The following is a 24,814-nucleotide window of genomic DNA, read 5'->3' on the forward strand; positions in this document are numbered from 1 at the left end:
TCGGCTGGGATAGGGAAGACATAAAAAAATTCCAACTTTTTGGGGTCCTGGAAAGCTAAGGTTGCCTTGCTATGAGCCTGAGTTAAACTGAGAAAAGGCGGCTCAGGCTCAGAAGATTTAAATTCTTCACTTCCATAAACTTATCAGCACCAGCATGGTCAAATTCAGCATTTTATTTTGTCAGTCAACAATGTGGAGCCAAGAAAACATGCAAATTGTTTAAAACCTTTTTCCTAGCTGTGGTCGTATCAGCTTCTGAGATTTGCACGAGCTCATGCAAACGTTCGTGGCCAGCTGGTACCCCTTGACACGGTATCAAAACCTGCTTGACACAGTGGCAAGAACATGACAGAGGCAATCTGAAAAAATCCCACGCAAACCCTCCCCTCCCGTACTAGTGTAAGTTTTGAGAGCTCCCTTAGCAACCAGCGCGGACCTGGCATACCTAATTGCTTCTTGCCAGCAAGGAGAAGCGTGCACACACGTGCTGTGAGACGGGGACATGGTACCCTTGCTCAGGCGCAAGTTCTTCTGGTCATTAGCAGCTAGGCAAGGAGCTGGCTCGTTTTTTGGCCAACATTCGTGTACTCAGTTCACAAAATAAACACTACTCGTGGCTAATGTCGCAGCAGCTTTTAATTATCGATCGGGGGATTTGAGTTTTGCTTTTTTCTTTTTTTCCCCCTCCTCGCTAAATGATGTCCCAAGCAAGACTTTCAGGAGGTGAAAAAGAGGCCTAAATATCAGCCGTGCTTGCTGCTGTCCCTTTACTTACCTGCTTCAGAGCCACGGCCATCCATCCGTTACCTGGGGTCTGTCCCCAAACACACTGAAGCGGTAACGAATCTTTCTGCAGACGTCCATGGACGTGAGGCTTAGTCCTCCTCCAAGCTCGGCCAGGAGGCGAGCGGGACCGTCCCAGAGCCCCTCCGCCAAGCAGCCACGTGCCAGGTCCCTGCGTCCTCGAGCCCTGCGACACGCTGCAATCCCAGCCTACCGTCTGCGCTAACTTGTGTTGGGGCCAACCCGGTGTTGCTGCCCTCGGTTGATATTTTTACGCTCTCAGGCTTGAGACTCCGGTGACCACTGCCATGAAGTTTAACAAAAATAAATGTCCTGCTGTCGTGCCAAAACACACTGTTCACTGGGGTGCTGCAGAGGATATGCGACGAATATAATTCCCAGAGTTTCAGAGGTAGTGCTGGCTGAGATTAGCAAGCCTAACTTAATAAAGAGCTATGATAATTGCATATTCCCTGAGAAGGGGAAAATAATCAAATGAAAAAGGACAAAAACAGCAGGGAAAGAAAATTTATTTCCAAGCATCTACGAGAGTGCTACAAACAATAGAGACTAAAACTCAAAGCATTTAAAACTATTAAAAAATGTAGTTGACAATGTCCTTCTTAAAAAGTAAACATAAAAATGTAGAAAATGCAAATATTAACTCTAAAACTTGCTCAATAGTGAAATAAAATCAGATAGCATCAATGATGATGGAATCCTACAAATGTTTGTTTTTACTTTATTTCCATTTGTTAATTTGTAAATTGATACTCATTTCATTTTTTAATGTTTATTTAAATTTATAATGGAGAAATGTGCAAATCTAGCAAAATATTCTTTGGATTATAAACAGAGAAAAATCAACAACCAAAGAAATTTGAACTGAGTTAAGTAATAAACTATAGAATTATATAGAATGCATACAGCTATAATAAAGTGAAATATTACAATAAACGTTGCAGAGCAAACCTGCTGATTTAGCAAATTCTGCTTTATAAAACATAGGAATATAATGGGACAAGTGAATATGTTATGAATATAGAGCTGAAACATCATTCGTAATTTTAATGAGTTAAATTTTAATCTAACTACCTATATGGGGGGGGGGGGTCTTCAGAAAAGCTATACACCAACAAATCAGATTTCTTTTCAGATCAAGCAGTTTGGTACCTGACTGCAAATTGAAGGACAGGATCTGTAAAATGAATGGTAGAAACAGGTATATCATTTCTATTTATTGCCTCTTCCCATATTGCAGCTGCTGATCTCTGACCCTAAACAGCAAACTATATTAAATTTAGCAGAAGTACAGCTGTACACAGATGCTGAAAATGTTGATGCACGGAACATATTCCAATCCCTTGCTCATTCTGAACTAATATAAAAAAAGTTATAGAACATTTTCGATTAAAAACGTACATTACAAAGAACAATTCTGAAAGCACTCTGTATTTCTGCCGTTACAAATTAAAACGTCTTCCTATCAGTAGACGATGCTATTCTACTGTAGTAAATGAAAAGAAAAAAAAGAAAAGAGAAAAAACTTAAGTGCCAGAATCTTAATTAATACTCAGGTAAAGTAATTGTCAGGTACAACAGTCTTTAGGGAACTTATAGCTAAATTGGGTCAGATTTAAGTCTTTAAAACCTGCAGAAGCTTAGCACATATATTGAAATTCACAAGCCTGGAGTAAAGTGTAAGTAAGTACAGCGTACTCCTGTCCATTTATAAAGTCATTACTGAAATCTCCGGAATTTCTAAGATATAAGATAAATGCATATTACACGGGAAATATTTAAAAGAATTACACTTAATTTAATCCAGAACACAGTATTATTGTATGAAGACTATTACTGTGTTATGGGAGCAGCCACAAGCTGTAGATAGAGGGTACAAAATGTTCACCAGACATTACATTTTTGTTTAATCTAAAAAACATTTGTAAAATGTACTTGATTTTTAAATAATCACTTAACAAGGCAACAAACCAACTACAAACACATAATAAATAAGGCTAGTAAAAGGTCACAATTGTAGTAAATTAGTCAGAACTATAAATGGGACATTAGAAACACTAAGTTTTTCCTTATATGCTTAATAACCAGAACAAGAATTAAAAAAGAATCAGTTTATTTCAAAGTCTGCTTCTTATATTGAAGCACATATTAAAGCAACAGTACAATGTTCATAAAATATAAGTGTGATGCTGTAACATTTCTTACATGTCAGAATACTGATATTTGTATGTATACTAAAATAAGAATTTTAAAATTGTACAAATAGATACATTAAAAATGACATAGAAATAGGGCGCCTCCCACTGCAACAAGACAGAGTTTTTATATCTGGCACGTATTAGTTCAAGATGAAAGTATAAGCAAAAAGATTTACAAGAATCAGCAGTAACAAGTTTGATGCTCAAGAGACATAATAATTGTACATTGTACTGTACATACATCATATGGGTTTAAGCTGGCTGAATATTATATATTTCAAGTTTAAAAATGCACTACCATACAGAGTGTCCATAGTTTAAGGCGAAATTACAGCTCAGAACTGTTATCTTTTCTAATTTGTGGAAGCTTCTTTGACATAAAAGATTTAGATGTTCATAACACATAAAAGATTTCCCTTATTTGTAGGTTCGCTTTTAGCATTTTCCTTCATTTAAATATTTTGATTTTCGTAAGTGGGTTTTTCCTCTATTGAAGTTGATAGCCAACTTCTGCATTTGCCTTTTGTAGGAAAAGGTACTTCACAGTATTTACCACTTTTATGTCCTTTTTTATCAAAGGAATCCTCTCTGTCAAACTTAAATCTTTACATGAGACACCTCTTGATTTTTAAAAAAATACCTGCTTACATTTCTTCTGGATTCTTCAGAACATCGGACACAGTTCTTAAGGCCAAATCTGAAACTTTATTGTTAAGAATCATCATCGAAAGTGTCTTTGGAGCCATACAAGTCTGCAAGTTTCTTAAACCGAGGTCCCCAATTTTGTAGATAGTCGTAGTCCAAATCAGAATCTGTTGTCGCTGACTCTAAGGAGCTAAGTGAACCAGCCACTGAGCCTCTGCCTTCATAGCCATAGATCTGAATAGAGTCATAGGGAGGAGCAGTTGGATCGTTGTCAGCCTCTTGTATTCTCGTGCTGATGAAATCATCAACATCAACGCTATTGGGAGCTGGCCGAAGCCCCGGTCTTGGCATATACTGATACTCCGGTTTTATGTCTTTACGAGGAATAAATCCATTGATGCCATCAGGGTTCTGCAAAGTAGCTATGTCAAAAGCTTCGGTATCTTCCTCTCCTCCACCTTCATCATCGTAAGTAATAATATTCTCTCGGACATCTTCTTCTTCAAACACGATCAGGGGTTCTTTTTTCTGCCTTTTCAGTGTTACAAACAACACTACAATGACTGCAGAAAAAAACAAAGCAAGTTAGATCATACTCTAAAGCAGTATCTGTTTCATAAATTGATGAGTATTGGGATCTAACAACTTTCTCACACTGGACTCTCAGCTTCTGCACTACAGTTCTTCATGTATTTTTACTGACATCTGCATTTTTAGCATTCTAAGCAAAAGCCACAACATCTGAATACAGATTTGAACATACTGATTTGAGGGTTTACATTTGGACTGAACACATTGCTCAAATTAACTGCAGGTTACTGCAAGACTTCAAGTCAGGAACCATATTTGTGTTCCCTCCAATGCTGCAAGACCATTGTGGGGCTGCCTTTGCTAGAGAGTGCCATCATATTGTTCAGCTGCAGCAAAACACAGATGAATCTTTACTCTCCCCCCATACGCCCAAACCTAAACTCTAATTCCATGTTCTGCTGCCCATGAAAATGGATATTTCCATGAAAACAGAATTTTTCTAAAGCAAAACCTGAAAACACATGCTTTTGTTGAGGCGTTCCTTCTCACTTCAGATTTCTTTAAAATAACTTAAAATTACATAAGAAAAATGTGTCCATAAATTCCCATGGGCAAATTAATGTTTTATATAAGTATTTTCAAATCACCAGGAAATGCTTTATAGCAATTTCTTAAAGACAGCTCTTCTGAGTCATTCATTTGTCTTCAACGCAAGCAGAGTCAGAAGGAAATAGCTGGCAGGAGCCATTAATCCTTGCTGACCTCAATAAGGAACCTGTCATCCAGGGAAGATCACAAAACTTAAAAATGTGTCGTGACCTCCTTTAACCAGTGTTCCTGATTAACTGATATTAGGCCACAAGAGGACATTCTCTGACCATACCCAGCCAAGTTCACTAGTGTTTCCTATTGCAATTATCATACAGCGCATCTCACCCAGACAAATTAGTGCCTCCTATAAAAATAAAAGCTGAGAAATTAAGATTGATTTATCCATCTTGGAACTAAAGGCAGGATTAACATTGTAATACAAACGTACGTAGAAAAATAGTAAGCGGATAACTTTTTTACCTAACAAAATCACAATGCAAGCAAGAATGGCAATTAAAGCTCCAGTGCTTAATCCAGCATTGAGGATGTAGGCTTCGGCATTACAGGAGAGCAAGGAGCCGTTGCTGTCACAGCCGCAGACTCGAATGGTGAGGGTGTTGGTGCTGCTCATGGGTGGGAGTCCACCATCACTTATTACAATGGGAAGAAGGTACAAATCTTGCTTTTGGCGACTAAATCCTTCACGTCTAACAAAAACGCTTGCTGTGTTATCTGTTTACAGAAGGGAGATAAGTCATAATAATTATTTTTTCCTCAAACTCACCCTCTTAGTAAATATTGAAAAATTATATTTTGCTACAATGGTACTGATTTTTCAGATGCTGTAGGCATGTACAATAAAGAGATTACTGACTTCTTAACGAGCCAAAGGCAATTATAGCATTGTGCTTCATTCATACAGCACCACACTCAATTTTAATTATGCTAGGGTGATGAGGGTAATACAAGGAGCATAAAAAATGGCTTTCTTTGGTTATACTTTTTCTGCATAAATTGTTCTCATTTGCAAAGTATCTTAACATCATTCATATGTGAGTTCACCAATTAATTAATTATATACCATACGAGAATACAGCTCATGGTAAACAAAGCATTTATTTCATAATCATAATGTTTATGACTATTTTGAAAGAGATACCATATACAGAGCTGAGTATTACCTATATCAGCTAAGGCAAGTGAATTCATTCATTATCAATACTAAAAAGTATATATATCATAGAAAGTCAATCCTACAACAATTACCATAGAAGATGAGGTTAGTAGTGTTTCCAGAACTCTACTAACCTTCAAGGAAATTCATGATACTTCATCAACTAATGGGTAATTGAATGACTGGGCCTTGGCATTGCTGCCTGTGCTGGTTCTAGGCCCTATCCAGAATTAAAGCATTCAGTGGAGGAGAAAAAATCAAATCCCATTGATCTATTGTTCTAGGTGTCAGACCTATAGAAGGCAGAACTCTGCACAGAAATAGCCTGCATTAATAGGACTCCCACCGAAATGCAATGCAAACATTACTGTGTATTAGCAAATTTAAGCCTCAAAGTTGACTTATTTCAATGAAGCACACTGTATTTTGCAGTTTTTCACCCAAACTCCCCCAAGCCAGAATTCAGAAAGCTTGACCAGATATGCACTGTATGTCCAGGCACATTATGAATTACATAGATATGACGAAGAGTTCAAGTACTGCTCCAAAACTGTTCACAACATTGAACAATTGCCTGTCATGTCCCTCTTCGTCTTAGGCCTGGAAGCCAAGCTGCAGCACCAGCGCGGAGCGTCCCTTTGGATAGTTCTTCAAACTCTTTGGGGGGGACAGCATTCAAAAGGGACGTGCGTAACACGGAACACTGGGATGAGACCGCCAATGTTTCCTGCTCCCAGCCATTCCAGAAATACGGAAGGAAACACAAACAGTATTTCTTTATAGTGGTTCTTGTTTCTCAGTTCTCAGCCCAAACCAAAGTTCACAAAATTGTAAACATCCTGAAGTAAGTAAAATAAAACAATTGTATCCATGTTTTTCGGACCTTCAAGAAAGATTTAGCTTCAGATACGGTTTTACTTCATGCAACCTTTTGTTTGGCCAACGCTCTTTATTTTTCACCATAGACCAGGAGGAAAAAACAGAATGGGATGCTTCTTTTATCTACTAAAGGAGGGCTATTCACCTTCAGTGGTACCCATTTTACTGCTGCCTCGGGGTACTGCAAAAGATTAATCATTGTCCTATTGAAGAGTCAGCATAATTCCAGAATTTAATAATGCGAATCATAAAACCTCTTTTAATGACCTGACCACTGCTATTTCCATGAAAAGCTGTGAATAAATTATACTAAAAGAGAAGTATTCTTGCCTTATATTAACCACCCTTGCAGACCCTTGCAGTCCCCTGATATGGGACAAGGTCTGTAACTGTCCCCAAGTTCGGTGAATACAAATAAATGTATAGGATGATAAGGAAGCTAGTACTATGGCCCTGTTTAGCTGGACTTTCCCTCTATAAAATTCTGCAGATCACACCAGAAGAGGATGAAATTATTTAGGACTGTTCCAGATACGATCTGCTTGATATATATGTGGAATTAGTTCACCTCCACCATGTCTGTGCCTTGTCTCCTGCTAGCCCCAACCTGAACAGATGCCCAGTTTGGTTCTCTCTCTATATGACCACGCTGTAGTTTGTAACATGCTTAAATTTCATAAAAATAACATGCAGATGGTAAACACCTTGTTAGCTTCCCCTTTACATGACGGTTGTATTTGCTAAGGATGGAAAAGCTGATAAAGATTTGATTATTTGTCGTTATTGGAGGTGCTCTTTGCTCCTTTTCAGAGTCTTTTCGACCTCCTCAATGTTTACATGCAATATTTCTTCAGCAAGGTTTTGTGGCACAATTTTTTAAAAGATCTTAGTGATACAAGTGTCTGTATAATAGGCTTCTTATTTTACGACTTTAAATTAATAGGTTTGTAACGATTTGTAATAAACAGAAATGTAACATCTAGTATCTGTAAATCTATCAGCTAACACTTAAACTACTATAATCAGTAGAATGAAACTATTCCCCAGGATTCTCTAAAAGGCATGTAACAATTCATTTCCTTTACGTGAGAACCGAGATCTGCTCTATTAAATGAAAGGGTGCGATAGGACGGATCATTTTTGTGACAAAAATATCAACATTAATAGAGAGCTAAGATGCAACTGCCTAGAGACTGCAAAGACAACCTGGAAGGAAATGCAGGCCCAAGAAAACCCATGCTAGTATCCCATTTTAATAGTACAGGCAATCAAGATTTTACATGCCACACAAACATCTGATTGGCCAGTTATGTCTATGATTTGATTACCTTTTGCTAATGACATTACAATTTAATGACCAAACAGATCAGCCACAAATGAAGCAATTAAACCTTGTCACCTTCGCTAAATATATCATCTGATTGATAAAATAAAAATTTTCAATATGATTTGTTTAGATCATAACGATAGTAGCAGATACACGGCATAAGCTATGCACACACTACCCAATAAGTTAAGAGCAAGAACAGTATCACACATTAGTATGTTTAGTCTGCTGGCCACACATTTTGTATTACATTATATTATTTTTCCTGAATGTTGGCAGCTTTACTAGTATTCCTAATATGAAGTTAAAAAAGGATGGCAAATATTCCATTATGCCACAGTCAGGCCAATTCCACGCAGTCAATTGCACTACCCTAAGGCTGAATTTGATCGAATAGTTGATTCGTCTGGTTTAGTTTAAGGTGATTTCTGGTTTAATGTAATCTTTTTTGAAGTAAAATCCAAGCAACATGCCAGGCTAAAGTTTAAAAAGGACTACCACATATACACCCTAAAAGGTCTTTTTATTTTTAAACTTTTTTTCTGCTGATGTTCACGTCTCGCATACAGAAGGAATCTACAAGAGGAACATAAAAACCTCTCTAACCTAGATAAAAGATCACATATAATCCTAGCTAATATTCTCATCCTTGCTTTCCACCATTTTCCAGTCTCAGGAGTATAACTGTAATCCAGGTATAATGGCATTTTTAAAGCCAAGAAACAGAAGTTAAATGTCAATACCGGCTTACAACTCTTACTTAACACATATGGGAGCGACTTGACTGGCAGTCATAAAGAACACAAGGTGGGTTAGCACAAGACAGAAGGAAGAAAATACCCATCCCAACACCTCCTGGAAAAATATACCCGCTTTCATTTTTCCTGCCATTATTGTCTGGAGAATCCCATGTCCAAAAGTGTTGTAAGTGAGCAGATTACCTATATTCGCCATGAAATCTTCGTAATTAGAAGTTAAAATTGCATCATTTTGTGGTGATCGTTTAGGGCGACTTCCCTCATCTTCGACTTTCCTCCTTTCCTCTAGTGAACTTCTCAGTGGTTTCCCAAGTTTTCCTCTCCATAAAGGCAAGCGTAGCTTGGGCTTTTGGGGGGGTTGTTAAGAGTAGAGAGATTCTGTAAGGAGGCTTCTAGATAAAAGATGCTGCCTGCAGTGTGAACATTATCAGCTGTATCAGAGTACGAGTGCCGTCTGGGCAAGAAACCTAAACAAACTCGGGGTCTGATTGCCTCGAATCATTGCCAGGCAATGGCGATTGCTGCAGAGAATCCAGGGTAAAATCCCATCATTTTACTGCCCATCCGTTTCAAAATCTCTTGAAAGAGACCGAAATTGAGAGCCAGAGGATAATTTTCTATTGAAAAAATGGATTTTCGCCATGGATTTTAGTGGCCTTACAAGCTTAGCGTCAAGTCTTCTGACTTGAAGTCAGTGCTTTCTAAAGAAATTACATCTTGTGTATTTTAACACATCGCTATACCTCACTTTTGATACGAAGGTATAATTTATCCTTGTGCAGCACACAAAAATAAGGTTGCTGCACCACATGCAGCAATACTGGCTTTGTGCCAGGCCTCCACAAGAGGTGAGTCCAAGCAAAGGTCATTACCGTTTAGGACAGAGCAGGATTTAAAGCAGGAAATCCATCTGCTAAGAATCTGTCATTCCTTCGTGAAGTGCCAGGTGCCTCCACCACTCTTTTGAAGTTGACTTCAATGGAAGTAAAACTGAACAGTCTGGGCAAATCTAGTGCTGTTTATTTACGTGGTATCATGTAAGTGAACAGTGCAAAAGCAATTCAGTGTTTTATCACAGCATGTGATAAGCCATTATCTCATGTTTTCTATGGAAGATAGTCTCAGCTGAAAAACTTGGTAACACAGTAGGCTATTAATAGGATGTGGAATGTGATTACTTTTTCTGGATTACTGCAATATGTGATTACTTTTAGTAGCTGGTAGAAAGAAACTCTATTAAATGATAATTATAGGACTGTATTCACTTTAAAGTTCTGTAATAGACCCAAACACTGGAGTTTTCATTAACTGTTCTCCACAGTTAATAAAGCCATTTTTCTTCGAAAGTTGCAATTCCCTCTGAAAGAAGTGGCATGCTACATACACTATTCAGATTTACAAATGAAAAAGAGAACTTTAAATGATAATGTAAATTATTTGACTTACAAATGGTAACACACTTCCTCTGAAAAGGTTTTCTCTCTAGAAGTACACAGAATTCTAACCTTTTCCCTTTGCTCTCTACCGTAACATTAAAACAAACAAACAAACAAACAGAAAACAGTTAAATCAACAACACAACTGCAGTTAAGACTGTACAGTAATGATGGAAAAGACTGTACAGTAACGATGGAAAGACAGGATGGGAATGGATGGATTTCATTACACATTTCCTAAACACAAAATTATACAGGAAGATTTAATCCTTTAAATAGCGTCTTGTTGAAACCACCTTTCGCACTATTGTCAGGTGCAGCCACCGTATTCACTGGACATCATCATTTCCACTATAAAACCTTTTTTATCTTGGGTTAACTTTGTCATTAAAAAAATGAATTTGCTGCATATGGAAATGAAGGATTAATAGAGTTGGCTGGAGTCAGGCCCTATGATACCATGTGCCTGCAGCTGTCTCAGCGCATTTCAGTTCTGACCTACTCTTTCTCTGTTATTTTAGATATGAATCTTCCCCACACTAAAGTGATGCCAAAGGACAAGTAGGACTTGTGATACTATTACCCACTAGAGATTTAGCTGGCATTTCTAAGCTCATTCCTCAGTGCAACTGGAACCTAGCTCCCCGAAGGTGAAAGGCCCATGATCTTCACGTGCAATCTAATCCAGACTGACTATCTGTTCAGATTGATATGGTGACCATAAAACATCTTTTAAGTAGAAACTTGATCACAGCATCTTAAGAAAAGAATACATTTCTATTTACATCTATTTAAAAATGCCTTCACTGATTTTTCAGAAAATTGTGTTTTACTACCTTAAAGACAATAAATATAGCCCCTCCACTGGATCCTTTATGAATTGCATATATACGCACAAGTGTCAAGCAGCAGCCAACAATATTACTTTGATTCTTCCAGAATAAGAGAAATTCTGCTTAGGAATGCTGACGATGATTGCCCTCGCTTCAGGTGTTGAGAGAGATATAAAGTACGGTACAAACATATGTTGTAAAACTTACGAGAAAAAAAGTTCTTATTGAAATCATGTGTCTGGATTATGTTGCCTTCTGTACTTCTGACAATCCGTAATGACTCCTTTGGCTTCATGATTTAAACCAGTTCAAATGAGTTCTGAATTTCAGGAAACATGTCACTCATGATCCCAAAATATACAAAAACTACTAAGCAGAATTAAGTGAAAAAAATCCAAGCAACCTAACAATTTATCCTTCCTCAGCTAATTTTAGCACAGCAAGTTTTTTTTTTGAAATCGCAGAAACCTGCCTACTACGTTTAGCAAACGTTTTTGTCAATGTTTTTACCCTCCTTCTGGGATATATTATAGCAATGGACTTTTCAAGAAGGGTATTGTTATGTAATCTGAAATACGTATTCAAGAAAATGAAAGTGAGTTAACGAGCATTACATTATTCCAAGAACGTCCCTGTAGATCAGCTATATTTTTCCCACATTCTTCCTCTACACCTCTGAAAAACAGGTACTCCGTCAAGGTTAATGAAAATGCTGTTGCATGGCATTACACTGGCAATTAGTTTTCCTTTGTCATTTCTTTGGACACTAATATAGAGGGAATCTTATACAAACCTCTGTTGTCTCTCAGTGTAAAATTTGGATTATGAATAATTTCAGGTGGTAAACTGAAGATAAATCTTGGTCCATTGGCCGAGTCATCCTTGTCATCAGCTGTAATTGTAATAAATTGCTGTAAAAGAAAAGTAGCGTAAACAAACAGCTCCTTCTTCAGACACAGGACATATAGATAGCATGTAGAGGAGACCTTTGAATGCAAAGAATTTTGAAAGTCAAAGGAAATAGAAGAAAACTGCAAAATATTTCCGTCAAATGTGCGATTACGAACATGCTGCAAATACTAAGTTAAAAGAGGTGATCTTTACCTGCTATTGTATTTAAGCAGCACAGAATTATAGATGCGTACAGGTTCTTACACACAAATCTGTGCTAATGATAACTCAGTAAGCTAAATAAAACACTGCAAAGACAGCGTGCAAAAAACAGCTTTGAGGGAGTTAGCACAATGTCCTCTCAAACTCGTACGCTAACTGCAAAAGTGCAGTTCATGTGTAGAGCCATATGCTAGCTGATACTATCCCCATTCCTTATGGGCTGTTCCGGGATAAATCTGCAGGATCCACACTACAAGCACTGTAATGTGATTCTCACCATAGCACGCAGAGTATTTCTGCAATGCCCAAAACAGGCTTACAACTGGGAATGCCGTTGCCAGCCATGGTTAGTGGAAAAGCACAGCCAACATCGGTCACATTCAGTGCACGAAACACTATTCCATAGCTACTGATAGCAACAAAATAGTAATACAGGAAAGTGCCGTTTTGCGTGCTCTACGCATCTTTGCCAAAACTTTGAAATAGACGTTCGGTTATTAAAATTCATTCCATTGCCAACTGGGCTAGTACCCCAAGGAAAGAAACTCATCTGCTGGGAACGTGCCAGAGGAAGGTGTACCTGATTGCTTCGAGCGTTCTCACACACAAACGCTTCGTAGGCTGCCGCAAATTTTGGAGCGTTGTCATTGACATCAATGACCTTAATTGCCACCGGAACTTTGGCTTCCTGGTGTTGTTTGTCTATGGGAATAAGTGAGGAAAAAAAAAAAAAGAAATGGGAGCAGGAAAACCCCTCAAAACAAATCCCAACAAAAAACTGTTAGCTGTACAAAAGTAGAAAAGAAATAGGCTTAAGCTTATCTATTACGATTTATTACAGCTTGTTAAACTTAGACAATCAGAAGACTACAGAATTTATATCAATGATTATAAAATATGTCAGTGAAATACTTACGGACTTCAACCGCAAAGATAGAGATATTATGCCATGCAATTTCTTCCCTATCCAAAGCTTTTACCGTCTTGATGTTGCCGTCTTCTGCGTTAATAGTAAAATACCTTTCAAGGTCAGTGTGACGATCAATTGAATATCTAAAGAAGATTGAAATTCAGTAAATAGATAAAAGAAAGATTCAGCAGTTTCATACATCCAAATTTGTTTTATACCATATTATTATTTTAAACAATTGTAAGCAGTACAGTTAACATTATGGACATATCAATGGCAAGATATGTGGTTCTTCTGAAAGGAAAGGCACTTGGATGGTTAGTACATATAGAATATGTCAGAATCTTAGTGGTAAGGGTAATGAAAATTGTTGTTCTTTGAAGTCTCTAGAATAAAACCTATGAATATACTATATATTCTTCTCTTACAAACATAATAAAAATCTACTGAGATATTTATGTTTTCACCTGTTTCCCAGTAACGATGAAGATAACTTTTAAGTCTTCCAATTTTTAGATTACTCAGAAAGTTGATTGCTCATACCAGATTATTAAATATTATTAATTACCTGCACTTTTCCAAGCTTTATGCAGCTCCGGTTTTCCTATCTTCACCTTGCAATTCTTTGTAATGTTAACTATACCCACACACATAGTTTCATAACTTAATTTATGCTAAAGACACGGCAAACAAAAATACACAAATAAAAGACTACCCAGTAGTCCGCAGAAAGTAGGTGCGTGTACCTAATGGTGGTCATTAGAAATTAACACTTAGCATTGTCTCTAATCTACTGCATATTTTTGTATCTTTTGAGGAAAAAAAAAACCTGTCTGTGATACTAGTGTAGGATATTTTATAGAAAATATAACGTGGAATAGAGTCAAACATGGACGTCCTTAAGTATATTTTAGGTAGACAGAGCTATAGTATATTACACTTTAAGGATTTCTCAGTGATATGGGCTTTGAGGAAAAAGTAGCTTATGGAACAAGACATACAAACACTGAAGGGTTACATTTATTAATATTCTGGATGGATTTGGAATTTTACTATCACAGGTCTATCACACGATCTTAAAAAGATTGCGTAACAATTCTAAAAAATTAAGGCTTGTCCTTAGAAACAAACTGCCTGCACTAACAAAGTATACCTTATAGCACTGTTTGCAGCATCAGGGTCTTTGGCATGCACTTTTCCAACGACGGTACCAGATGCTGCATTTTCTTGTACTTCAAAAATATAACTTGGTTTTAAAAATATGGGTGGCTCATCAGCATCTTCCACGGTAATCTTCACTGTCACTGTGTCCTTGAATGGTCCATTGCTGATGAACTTAGGATCAATATGTACATTGGCTGCCTCTACCTTCAGACTGTAGGACTTTTTGGTTTCAAAATCTAAGACCTGCAAGAAACAAGATGATGGTGCACCCATTGAACAGAGTTAGCAAGACTAGAGTGTAAAAGCAGTCCCCTAGTATTCAATAACATAAAACAAATGTGAGCATATCTTTCAACAAGCTCAAACTGAAATGTGTATATTTAAAAACACGAAGACTCAAGTGGAAGGAGCTACATTCTATGTATGCAGCAGTAGCAGCAGCGGAAGGCAGCTCAGGAAAGCCTTCCAGGCAGCACAAAGGAGGGATGGAAAGGAAAGAGGTTACTAGAAAATGCTAGCTTGGTCTATCCCAAGCTAGCGGGCTTTCCTTTAGGGATATGGATGTGGTTTGCACTGCTGGCTGCACCATGTGATAGGATAAAAGACAATTATTACTTAAGTAACAGGGGAGATGTGAAGATGGCTCTTTGCTCCTCTTTTGTTTCTGTAGTTCTTCCCATCCATAGATCTCATAGCACTTTAAAAAGGGGAGATGAAATAACGTCCCATGAGACAAATCCTTTTGAGAGCCTGATCAAAGTCACAGCATATCTGCATTGTCACTGACATGAAATAGCTGTAGGGCTGCAGTACTGGTAGCTTCAAAATGATTACGCCTCTAAATAACTGAGAAGCAGGTGCCAACCACAATTCACAAAGTATGGCTAACACTGTAGACCGAACTCAGGCACTTCACTCCCACCTCTAGAGCAAGTACAGTAATTGAACTGCAGAATAATTTTTGTTGGAAGTGACCTCTGGAGGTCATCTAACCTGATGCACAGAGCAAGGCTAACTCTGAAGTTAAGTTGACCAGACTCTTCTCCTTTTAATTTTTGAACATCTCCAAGAAAGATGAATAGCTATAAAGATAGGAAGGGCAAAAATAATAATTCTAAAATAGAAAGCAGTATTTATAATTTATATTATTTTTAAAATTATTTAGTAGTATTTTTAAGAATCACACTGACGGATTCATTGTGTATGAAGTAAGCTCAGTATTTTTTGCTGCTTTTGACATAGTCTGTGACTCCTTCAGAACAATATTGTGGACAATGCACAGCTGAAGAATTCAAACTATAGGGCATGAGGCTGTTTAGACCGAACATAAAGCAACAGTGAATGTCTGCTACTTATTAGCACTAAGCAAAACTTCATCAACAGTGAAGCTGATGGCATGGTATTTTACCGTGACTTTTTATTATGAATTCATTTAGTTTGTGCAATTAATCCACTGTACAGTTTTTATGTAACTCTTCTCGGTTATTTTCTTCCATTCCATTTCAGCTAATGGGGAAATGGAATATTAAGAGTTAATCACAGCTTTATAAACAAATGCAGTGAAATAACATTTACTGTTATTTTAGTTTAGGTGATAATCCATTACTACTAAATATTCTGTCAGAAACAAAGCATATTACACATTTGTAGGTGTGAAAGGACAGTATTACATACCTTCTTAAGCTTTACAACACCTTCCTGAGTCTCGTAATCTGTTGTGATTTCAAACATATCCACTCCATCTCCATCAATGATGCTATAAGCTACTAAGCCATTTTCTCCAATGTCTGGATCCTTGGCCTTCACTCTTCCAACTTCCTCTCCTGGAACAGCTGCTTCTGATACTGACATCTGGTATACACCTGACAGAAGAAAAGAATATGCTTCTTCATTTGTATATTTACTTATGTAACTTGTGAGTTCCAAATAAACACAGTAATTTTTCACATTTTCAAATTCCCTGAAGGAATGCTATATAATAAAGAGCTCTGAGAGATAAGTCATCTGGGAAATCTTAAAATGCATTGCCAACCCCTATAAAATTACTACCTTACTGATATTTCATACAACCTTTACCTGTCATGTTCAGGGAAGAGTTAAAAGGCCAACTGATCTGTCAGAATGCAGAAGTTACTGTGACATCAAGGTTGTAATTCATATCAGAGATGTTATTACAATAATTGAAAGAAAATTCTGTTTTGTATGACTCACGGTATGACCTTCAGCTCTATAGCATCTAGAAGGGTAACTGCCCATTCAGTCAGGAGCCACGAATTATATAACAAGAACCGGATAAGACCTCACCGCTGTGCTGCTTAAAAGAATAAATGTGCTGCTTTCTATGGCTTTAACTTCAAGTATGAACTTGTACTAGTAGTGAATATTAAAACTGTACTAGTAGTGAATATTAAAATTTAGCACACAAAAATATATACCAATTTGTGTGTGATTCCATACCAAACAAAAAGTGGCTTCCCCATATCAAACTCCACTTGATAAACAAGCCCCAAACCTCCCATAGATGTGCTGCCATACACGTTTTTCCCTTGTGTGTTCAGGAACACAAGAGCAGAGCGCTAATATTCCCAGATACATCTCTCCAACAGCTGTCCTTGAAGCAACATTGCTTCCTGGACCTTCCCAACCCTCTCTAGAGTTTAAGTAGCATAACCCGACCCTAAACGTATAAATCTCCATGACTGTTTTCTGCCATTTCATCAGCATTAATGTTTGCATGAATAGAAAAACAGCATGAGAAAGTAACATGATCTAATATATGCTCCCCTCCATAATTTCCCTTTGTTGCTACCACTTGCATGCTAGGAACATCAGGAGACTTACGGCCAGGCAGGGACTTGGCTCATTACCCATGAAAACAATTGGCACATGTCATGGAAATAGACCATTAACTCCAGTCACAAAGAACCCAAAATTTAAGCACATAACTCATTAAAGATTTCAATGATGTATTTAAAAAAAAAAAAAAAAAAGGAAAATCCTGGATGCTTCTATAAACAGGCCAAATTAAGGTTTAACCTTGGGGATGAATCATTAAGTAGAATAATCACTATTTGGCATTTCCAATCATTGATTTAAATACTCTCACAAAATATACTTTTTGCAGTCATTACAGTGGGTAGAATTTGTTGAGAAAAATCCATCATTTGATTGAGGCACTCAGCAAAAATACCATGTGCTGTTGTCGAAGGTTATGACTTGGTGTGAAAAGCGGCACTTGTGAGGTATATAAAAAACCCCTAACTTCAGATAGGATCCACAATGTGGGTACATGGAGGGACAGGGCATACAGCTTTCTAGGATGTAACACTTTCCTGTTAGAATGGTAAAAAATGCTGACATAGATTTTTACATTTAGGGTCTGGCTATGTCATTTAAGCTCTAGCATGAGGGTCCAAGAAGCTGTAACACTGCAAGTGGAACTGTTCAGAGAGATGTCCAAATCCAGGATGCATCAGTGTCCTCCAATTGCTCAGAGGAGAAAAAAGTGGGGTGGGCGGTGCATACCCTGCCTTCCAAAAAAATCCCCCAGGCAGAGATGAGTCCACTAATGCACCTCCATCCAGCTGTGAAGACTGAACCTATTAATGTCAGCCCAGACTTATTTTATAAAAATAAGTCAAAAATGAATAGTTAGCGCAGGTATTAAAAACAACTCTATTTGACCACTGGCAGTACACTTCCAGCATCAATTTCAAAATGTAATTGTATTAAATTTGTTTTTTTATTGCCATGGTAGACATAACTTATTAGAAGTATCCAGTCATCTGGATTTACCCTTATGAACAGTCCCCAGTTCACTGAGAGTGTTTATAGAAGTAAAGGATGAAGCATCAACACTTAAACTGAAAGGCTATGTGAAATAAAAAATGAATACTCATTCGAATACTTGAAGAACTGCCAAAAACCTGAAAGAGCATAATCAGGAGCTGCTAATAGATTGTGCAACACTTTCACCAAAGGCCAGGAAAAGCAAGGCACTTGTAGCCTGAGAAATACTGCTGTAAGAACGTAAGAACGTAAAGTAGATCACCTTTCCTTTGTCCGCCCTCATCAATAAACAAAGTGCATTTGCTCATTGAAAATGACTATTGAAGCTCTATTCTTGCAAATAGCTATGAACTGGGAGTACTGAAAGGCTTACGGTAAGGCCACTCGGAGACTTCTTTCAAAGACTGTAAGTCTCACAGGAGAGCTTTCTGAGGCATATTGTAGCTCTCCAACCACAGAAGAATCTGCTCATATGAGACACGAAAGAACTTCTTTTAATCTCTTCCCATTTCCCCACAAAGATTTCCCACTGTTCTTGTGGTCTGCGCAGAGTGGTAAACAGAGTCTGCTTTTCTAAACTTTTACATCCACCATACAGTTATGAAATGGGAAACGAAGTAAGCTGTCTTAGCCCAGAACTGCTGCAGTGGAGGTAAATTTTGGGGTATTTTTACCAGAATTGCTTTGACCATCTCCAGAAGTGGGGCTTCTCCACTACTAGAACAGTCCATGCCATGTGTCTCCCTGGTCACATCACCGATAGATTTCTAATATAACATGGTCCAGCAGTTTTAAAAACGAATTGTAGGGTTAGGAATCCTTCAAATCTGATCTTGACTTTCAAAAAAGACTCCCTTTGCAACACAGAGTAAATCATCCACACACTAAAGCTCAGTATGCTACTGGCAAAACTATGTAAATAATATTTATTTATTTGTGTGTGTGCTGTGATAATCCATTAGTTACTGGTTTTCAAAGTTCTGAATATGTCAGATACTCTACAAACACAGGTATTAATAGTAAATGTGATTTAGTAAGGACTTTTGCTACTTACTCTGTGGGAACTTTGGCGGATTGTCATTGACATCTGTAAGTGTAATAGTCACTTTGGTTGTCCCTGAGAGGCCTCCCATGTGTCCTCCCATATCTTTTGCCTGTATTACAACATGATATTCTTCCTTAGCTTCTCTGTCCATATTTGGAAGGGCAGTTCGGATAATTCCTATAAATACAAAGAAAATACAACACATAGAAATTTTTCCACCTTCACATCATGAAAAATTGGACACTGTACTTTCTAACTCGCGTTAAAATGCAGCAACAGGTGCAGTAATGGTGCAGATTCTGCCTCCTCTACACTCTCTATCATTCTACGCGAGCAAACTAGCCCAAATATTCAACATAGCTGAACACAGAATTACCCTGGAGAATAACATTTCAGCACAGAAATTACCATTTCTATCATACCACAAAATAAACAGTGACATCTTTCTGGTGTATTGTCCCTAGAAGCTCTACCAAATGCCAGAGGACCAACCTACAAAACAACTTAGCAAGGATCAGGATAGAATGAAGAAAGCTTTGTTCAAACACATCAGTAGATATATCTGATTATAATGCCTTGGCCAATATACTTAATTCATCATTTTAATGTATTGCAGTTATGAGGTCCTACTCAAATAAATTGCTCAGGAATACCTGTTTGAGCTTCCACCGAGAAATACGGCTGACCTTCAAGAATACTGTAAACCAGCTTCGCGCTGTTCCCATAGGTAGGATCATCAGCATCTGAAGCTGTTACCTGAATAACTGATGTACCTAAAAATGGAAAGTGAGTGCAGAATGAATACAGTCAGAAGCAAACGAGCAAACGTACCTGAGAGAATCCTGCAGAGATACTTTCAGTTGCATGGCATGACTATTTTTTAACTTTTTTATTTACAGGTTTGGTAAATGAAAAAAAAGTGCTTAACAATTTATATTCAAGGAAATAGACTCATAAGGTCCATAAATATACGTCACCAACTGTGACACGGATCAGTGTTCTAAATAGTGAAGATATAAAAGCCAACAGTCACACTGTTCCATTACGTCTTTCTTGCCTAGTAGTTTAACCATTGCATTGCTTTTGACATTAGACAGCCAAACAAGAGAGTTTCCTTTTTACATTTTCCTCAAAAAGTCTCACAGGAATTATTCCTGTAGAAATCTCCAAGGTAGATACAAGCTTTTTCCTCGCTGGTTCAAACAGGAGATGAACACTGAATGGACAGCGTGGCAGTAACTCCTTAGCTTTATTAAACAGCGCAGTTAAAAGAATGAGCTTGATGTTTACCCCAGAGGATTCACGCTCTATAAATACCAGGGAACCTTCATGTTCCTTCCCAGGGTAGAACAGTGCTGTTTCCTGAACCATCTACAGAGGCACTTCAACCATGACAGTTAGTAGCTGCAGCAGGGTTTGATTTGGTCAATGAATTAGATAAATTGACTGAGTGGTTGGCTGAGGATGAAGTAAGTTTTACCTCCCAAAATTCTAGATGATAATAATTAGATCAAGTCAAAATGTACTGCCAAAGGAACTTCCTCTATATAGCCTGGCACTGAAGTCTGTTTATGAGTACTTACCTACATTTGATCTCTCTGGCACATTGGCATGGTAGTTTTCATGAAGAAACTCTGGTGGGTTGTCATTTATATCTTGAACTTTAACAATGAATTCAGAGGGTGGTTCCAAAGGTCTGTTAGTGTTCCTGTCTACAGCTTGTGCCGTGAGAGTGTACTGAGCTCTCTCTTCGCGGTCCAGTGTCTTTGTTGCATGGATGTTCCCTGATTTGTCATCAATAACAAAAATGATTCCTGCTCCTTCACCTGAGAGAATGTATTTAATGTTTCCATCTCCAGAATCAATATCTGAATGAAGCTACAAAATGAGAAAGAGACATATGGTAACAAGATGGTATGTGTGTGTATACGAGACAAAAAAGTTCCTGAAATGACTATAATTTCATAGCTTTCAAAAATCTTATCTTAGATCAAGAGCTAATTGGTGCATGGGCCGATGCTGTGGGTACCTGCACTCTGCATTCAGAGAAGCTGGCCTGACGAGTTTCATGCTACCACATGCAGGGAGCTACTGACACCCAAACTTTAAGATTTAAGGAAGAAAATACATCATGAGATACTCATAACAGGCTCTTTGTTCAAATGAAGATGGAAGGAAGAGTCCCTTTTACAAACAGTTTGTACTCTTCATACTAATCAGATTTTACCAGGTTGCATTTAAAAGGTTGTTAAGTGACTCACGGAGTTGTAACAAACGAGCCAATCTTCGACTGCGAACTAGTTTTTAATTACAACCTCTTTATTATAAAATAAGTAACAAACGCTTACTGAACTTTCTTACCTTCATGACCAGCGCATGCTTCAGTTTGATGAATGAGACAAACATTGAGCCAAATCATGGATTTATTGATCATACATTCACAATTACAAATGGTACATTTCTAATCATCTTTTGAACCAGAATAGCCAGAATGGAATTTGGTGTCATTGACCCAGTTCTCTACTCTTTTGTGCTGGTGTTCAGTCAATGCAGTTCCACTTACTTAACGGGAAGTTAGAAACTGGTAATTCACAGTAAAGGAAAAAATAATTAGCCCAGTGTGTATGTACATATGCCTGTGCACAAAGATATGTGTCACACTGTATACATACCTCTCATATTTAATCCTACTGATAACTTAAAAATGCAATGAATGAAGAGAGAGCTATTCAGCAGCACACTTTTATTAAGCTGCTAGGTTAGATGTTACATTTTTAGTTACGATTATAATAGTCCTGAGAAGGACTCCAGATATTCTTGGGACATACTTTAGTTCAAATGGTTGTTAGGGTCCCTGCCGCGGTGTTAAATGACTGTTCACCTTCATTCAAAGACTACTGAAGTCAATGGAAAAACTTGTATTCACTTCAAGAGTCTTTTGTTCAGCTCCTTAATGGAGCTACAATAACATGATTAGTTCTAGGTGAATAAGTCGTTGCTGACTAAGGAGCTAATACAACTGAAAAGCAGTGGCAAGAAAAAAGGCAACTTGCGTACTAACAAAGCAGAAAATAATTAATTTTCAAATGAATGAAAAAATATAATTTCTTTCTTACCCGTCCCACTAGTACAGGATCTGGTCCTGTATACTCTTCTATAACAAAGAACTGATTCCACACCCAGCCTCTTTTTGAACGATGCAGAACTTGTCCTTCTTTCCCTTTTTCATGGTGACCATGAAGTGACGGCCTTGCGTGGTTCAGTTTTTCTGTAGTTATGGCATGGCTGTAATACAGCATGCTCATGCAGATAAGAGCGGCATGTAAACAATTGTCCTCCTTCATTTTTGGTTATTTTGTAGGCACAGGAGTATCCAAGAATCTACCCCTTCCACCTTGGAAGTTAAAGAATGTGGGGCTACCGAAAAGTTTCAGATAAAATGCTCTGCACATAAGATGGCACCACACATGAAATGCATCACTTTAATGCTCTGCAGCTTCCCAACTTAATTCCTAAAGGAAAATGAAATAGAGAAAAATGTCAGTTCTTTCATGTCTTTCAGGTTCAATAATTTCTCTACTAAGCAAAATAAGACTAGTACTAACTTGGAACATTTCAAGATAAGAAGACCAAAACATAATAATTATTATGAGATATTAAGTAACGGTGTTTTGTTATATGCAACCCCCATCTTATAAAATCTCCTAACTTGCTGGTTAAGGCACTCATTTGAACGCTGGAAGATAGAGAATTATATTCTCTCATGATCCTGCCAAATGGATTTAGCCCAAGATGCAAGGTAACTGTAGAAATACCTAATTTATATCTAAGCCCTCTTAGGAGCTTAGATTTAAGGCTTAGATATAAGCCTTTAAGCCATAGGCTTAGATATGAGATAGATACCAAGATACTTGCTTATCAAGAATGGAGTATTTCGACACATGCCCAGAAAAAGGTCTTTTAATGACCAACAGATTTCCATGCTGAAAATAAATACCCAGGCAGAGGCAGTGGCTAACAGAAATCTGAAGACCTAAAGTTTGGATTCAGGCACTTGAAATTGCACTTCAACCTCCCTCTGAGGACCAAGTCACCAAAAGTGAGAAGCAGCACTGATTGCCAACGCTTCTCTCTTTGTTCTGGTGACTATAACTGTCATAAACCAATACAAATATATATAGATATATACATAATATACAAAAATATTTTAATATATAAATATGTATCTCTCCAAATAGATAAACGGTATATAAAATATTATAAATAATATATAAAATTTTAATAATTTAACAACTGACAGTGGTTATTTATTCCTGCTGTTGCTGTGATTTAATTTACGAGAATTACAGTATTTTCTTAATTTCTAATTCTTTAATATCAGTAGGTCAGAATTAATATTTGAAGCAGAAACTGCATAATACAGTGAAACCTGAACTAAGGTCTATACCTTCAGCAGCTAACAATCCATCTTAAAGGCCACTTTGACAGATCCCTGGGGTTTCCAATACATTCTCCTTCGATCTTTACGGAACAGCCAATTTTTACTGGTCCCTAGGATGTTTGTTTCAGCTCTCAGTGTGATTCACTTTGTTATTCTGCAAGATACTAATGAAATGCTCAAGTCTATATCCTTACAGGCATATGTATAAATATATGCTACCATCTTCATTAAAGAGCATGATTTTTTACTGAGAAATACAGAGGTCTTGCACATACCTAGTATTTGTAGCGTAGAAAATGTGACTACAGGGAAGAGCTTGAACCTACATCACATCCTATACCTCCAGCAACAGATAAACACCTCACCGGTGCTGAACCCATCCATCTGGGGATGTCTTTCTCAAACCGGGGCAGTCACGTCCTCCCCTCCAGTCCCGTTTGCACAGTTACATAAAAATACACATCCAACATCGAGAAATAGGATGCATTTATAAATAAGGAATGAAATATTTGTGCTCTTTTTCCTCCGAAAAGGCTGCTTTTCTGTTTTAATGGTAAAATAGAAATCACCTCAACTACCACACTATAATGAATCCTGCCTAATGAATTAAATGGTAGTCACACATATATACGCAAACATAATCTAGTACCAAGGGAGGGATTTCTACAGTTTTCTTTCTTAAGCATCTTTTTTTCTTAAAAAAAAAAAGTTTCTTTCTTAAGCATTTTCTTAAGCATTTTTTATTAAATACAAAATTTAATTTGTATTAATCTTTTTAATTTTTTAATTTAATTTGTATTAAAAAATTTCATGTGTATCCATTTACTTTTTCACTCTTGTTACATTATGTCACATTACAGATGACTTGTAACAGTATGGCAGATAGGAAAAAGAAAAAACATCTCTGCTACTTTGATCAGAAAAACGCTTTTAAATACAGTTATTCAAACATAAAATGTGTGTGCCAACTGTGGAGCATTAGGCCTATGTTTTCTGAGCTTATTTCTTGTCTCCATTTTGCTGAGAGGTAAAAATAAAGTAAGACTTAAAGGAGCTGCAAACTAATATTTATCCTGGTTTGGAAGTGGCTTAAATAGGAGAAGTCTTTCAAAAGGAATTATTATAGTGGCTTTTTCTATGACAATAGTTATTTTTAAGAGGCAATTGACATGACTT

At 37.3% G+C, this 24,814-nt stretch overlaps 1 protein-coding gene across 8 annotated transcripts in view; it reads right to left on the bottom strand.

Annotated features, from left to right (window-relative positions):
- Positions 1-2,900: 2,900 nt before the first annotated feature.
- The window catches only part of CDH11 (cadherin 11), a 72,386-nt gene continuing 50,472 nt past the window's right edge, over positions 2,901-24,814 (bottom strand). For 5 of the 8 annotated variants that reach the window (XM_009674713.2, XM_068955570.1, XM_068955576.1 and 2 more), the window contains 11 exons: positions 22,314-22,709; positions 20,781-21,075; positions 19,851-19,970; positions 19,207-19,374; positions 16,038-16,225; positions 14,353-14,606; positions 13,206-13,342; positions 12,870-12,991; positions 11,970-12,087; positions 5,250-5,501; positions 2,901-4,210 (listed from right to left, as the gene is read on the bottom strand). In XM_009674713.2, coding sequence (XP_009673008.1) covers positions 3,714-4,210; positions 5,250-5,501; positions 11,970-12,087; positions 12,870-12,991; positions 13,206-13,342; positions 14,353-14,606; positions 16,038-16,225; positions 19,207-19,374; positions 19,851-19,970; positions 20,781-21,075; positions 22,314-22,541 — 2,379 coding nt within the window. In that variant the 5' untranslated portion in view covers positions 22,542-22,709 and the 3' untranslated portion in view covers positions 2,901-3,713. Of the gene's footprint in view, positions 4,211-5,249; positions 5,502-11,969; positions 12,088-12,869; positions 12,992-13,205; positions 13,343-14,352; positions 14,607-16,037; positions 16,226-19,206; positions 19,375-19,850; positions 19,971-20,780; positions 21,076-22,313; positions 22,710-23,644; positions 23,803-24,814 lie in introns of all 8 variants that reach the window. The other 3 variants (XM_068955572.1, XM_068955575.1, XM_068955573.1) reach the window with 2 other exon arrangements.

The sequence above is a fragment of the Struthio camelus genome, chromosome 10, assembly GCF_040807025.1.
Source record: "Struthio camelus isolate bStrCam1 chromosome 10, bStrCam1.hap1, whole genome shotgun sequence".
Classification (NCBI taxonomy): domain Eukaryota; kingdom Metazoa; phylum Chordata; class Aves; order Struthioniformes; family Struthionidae; genus Struthio; species Struthio camelus.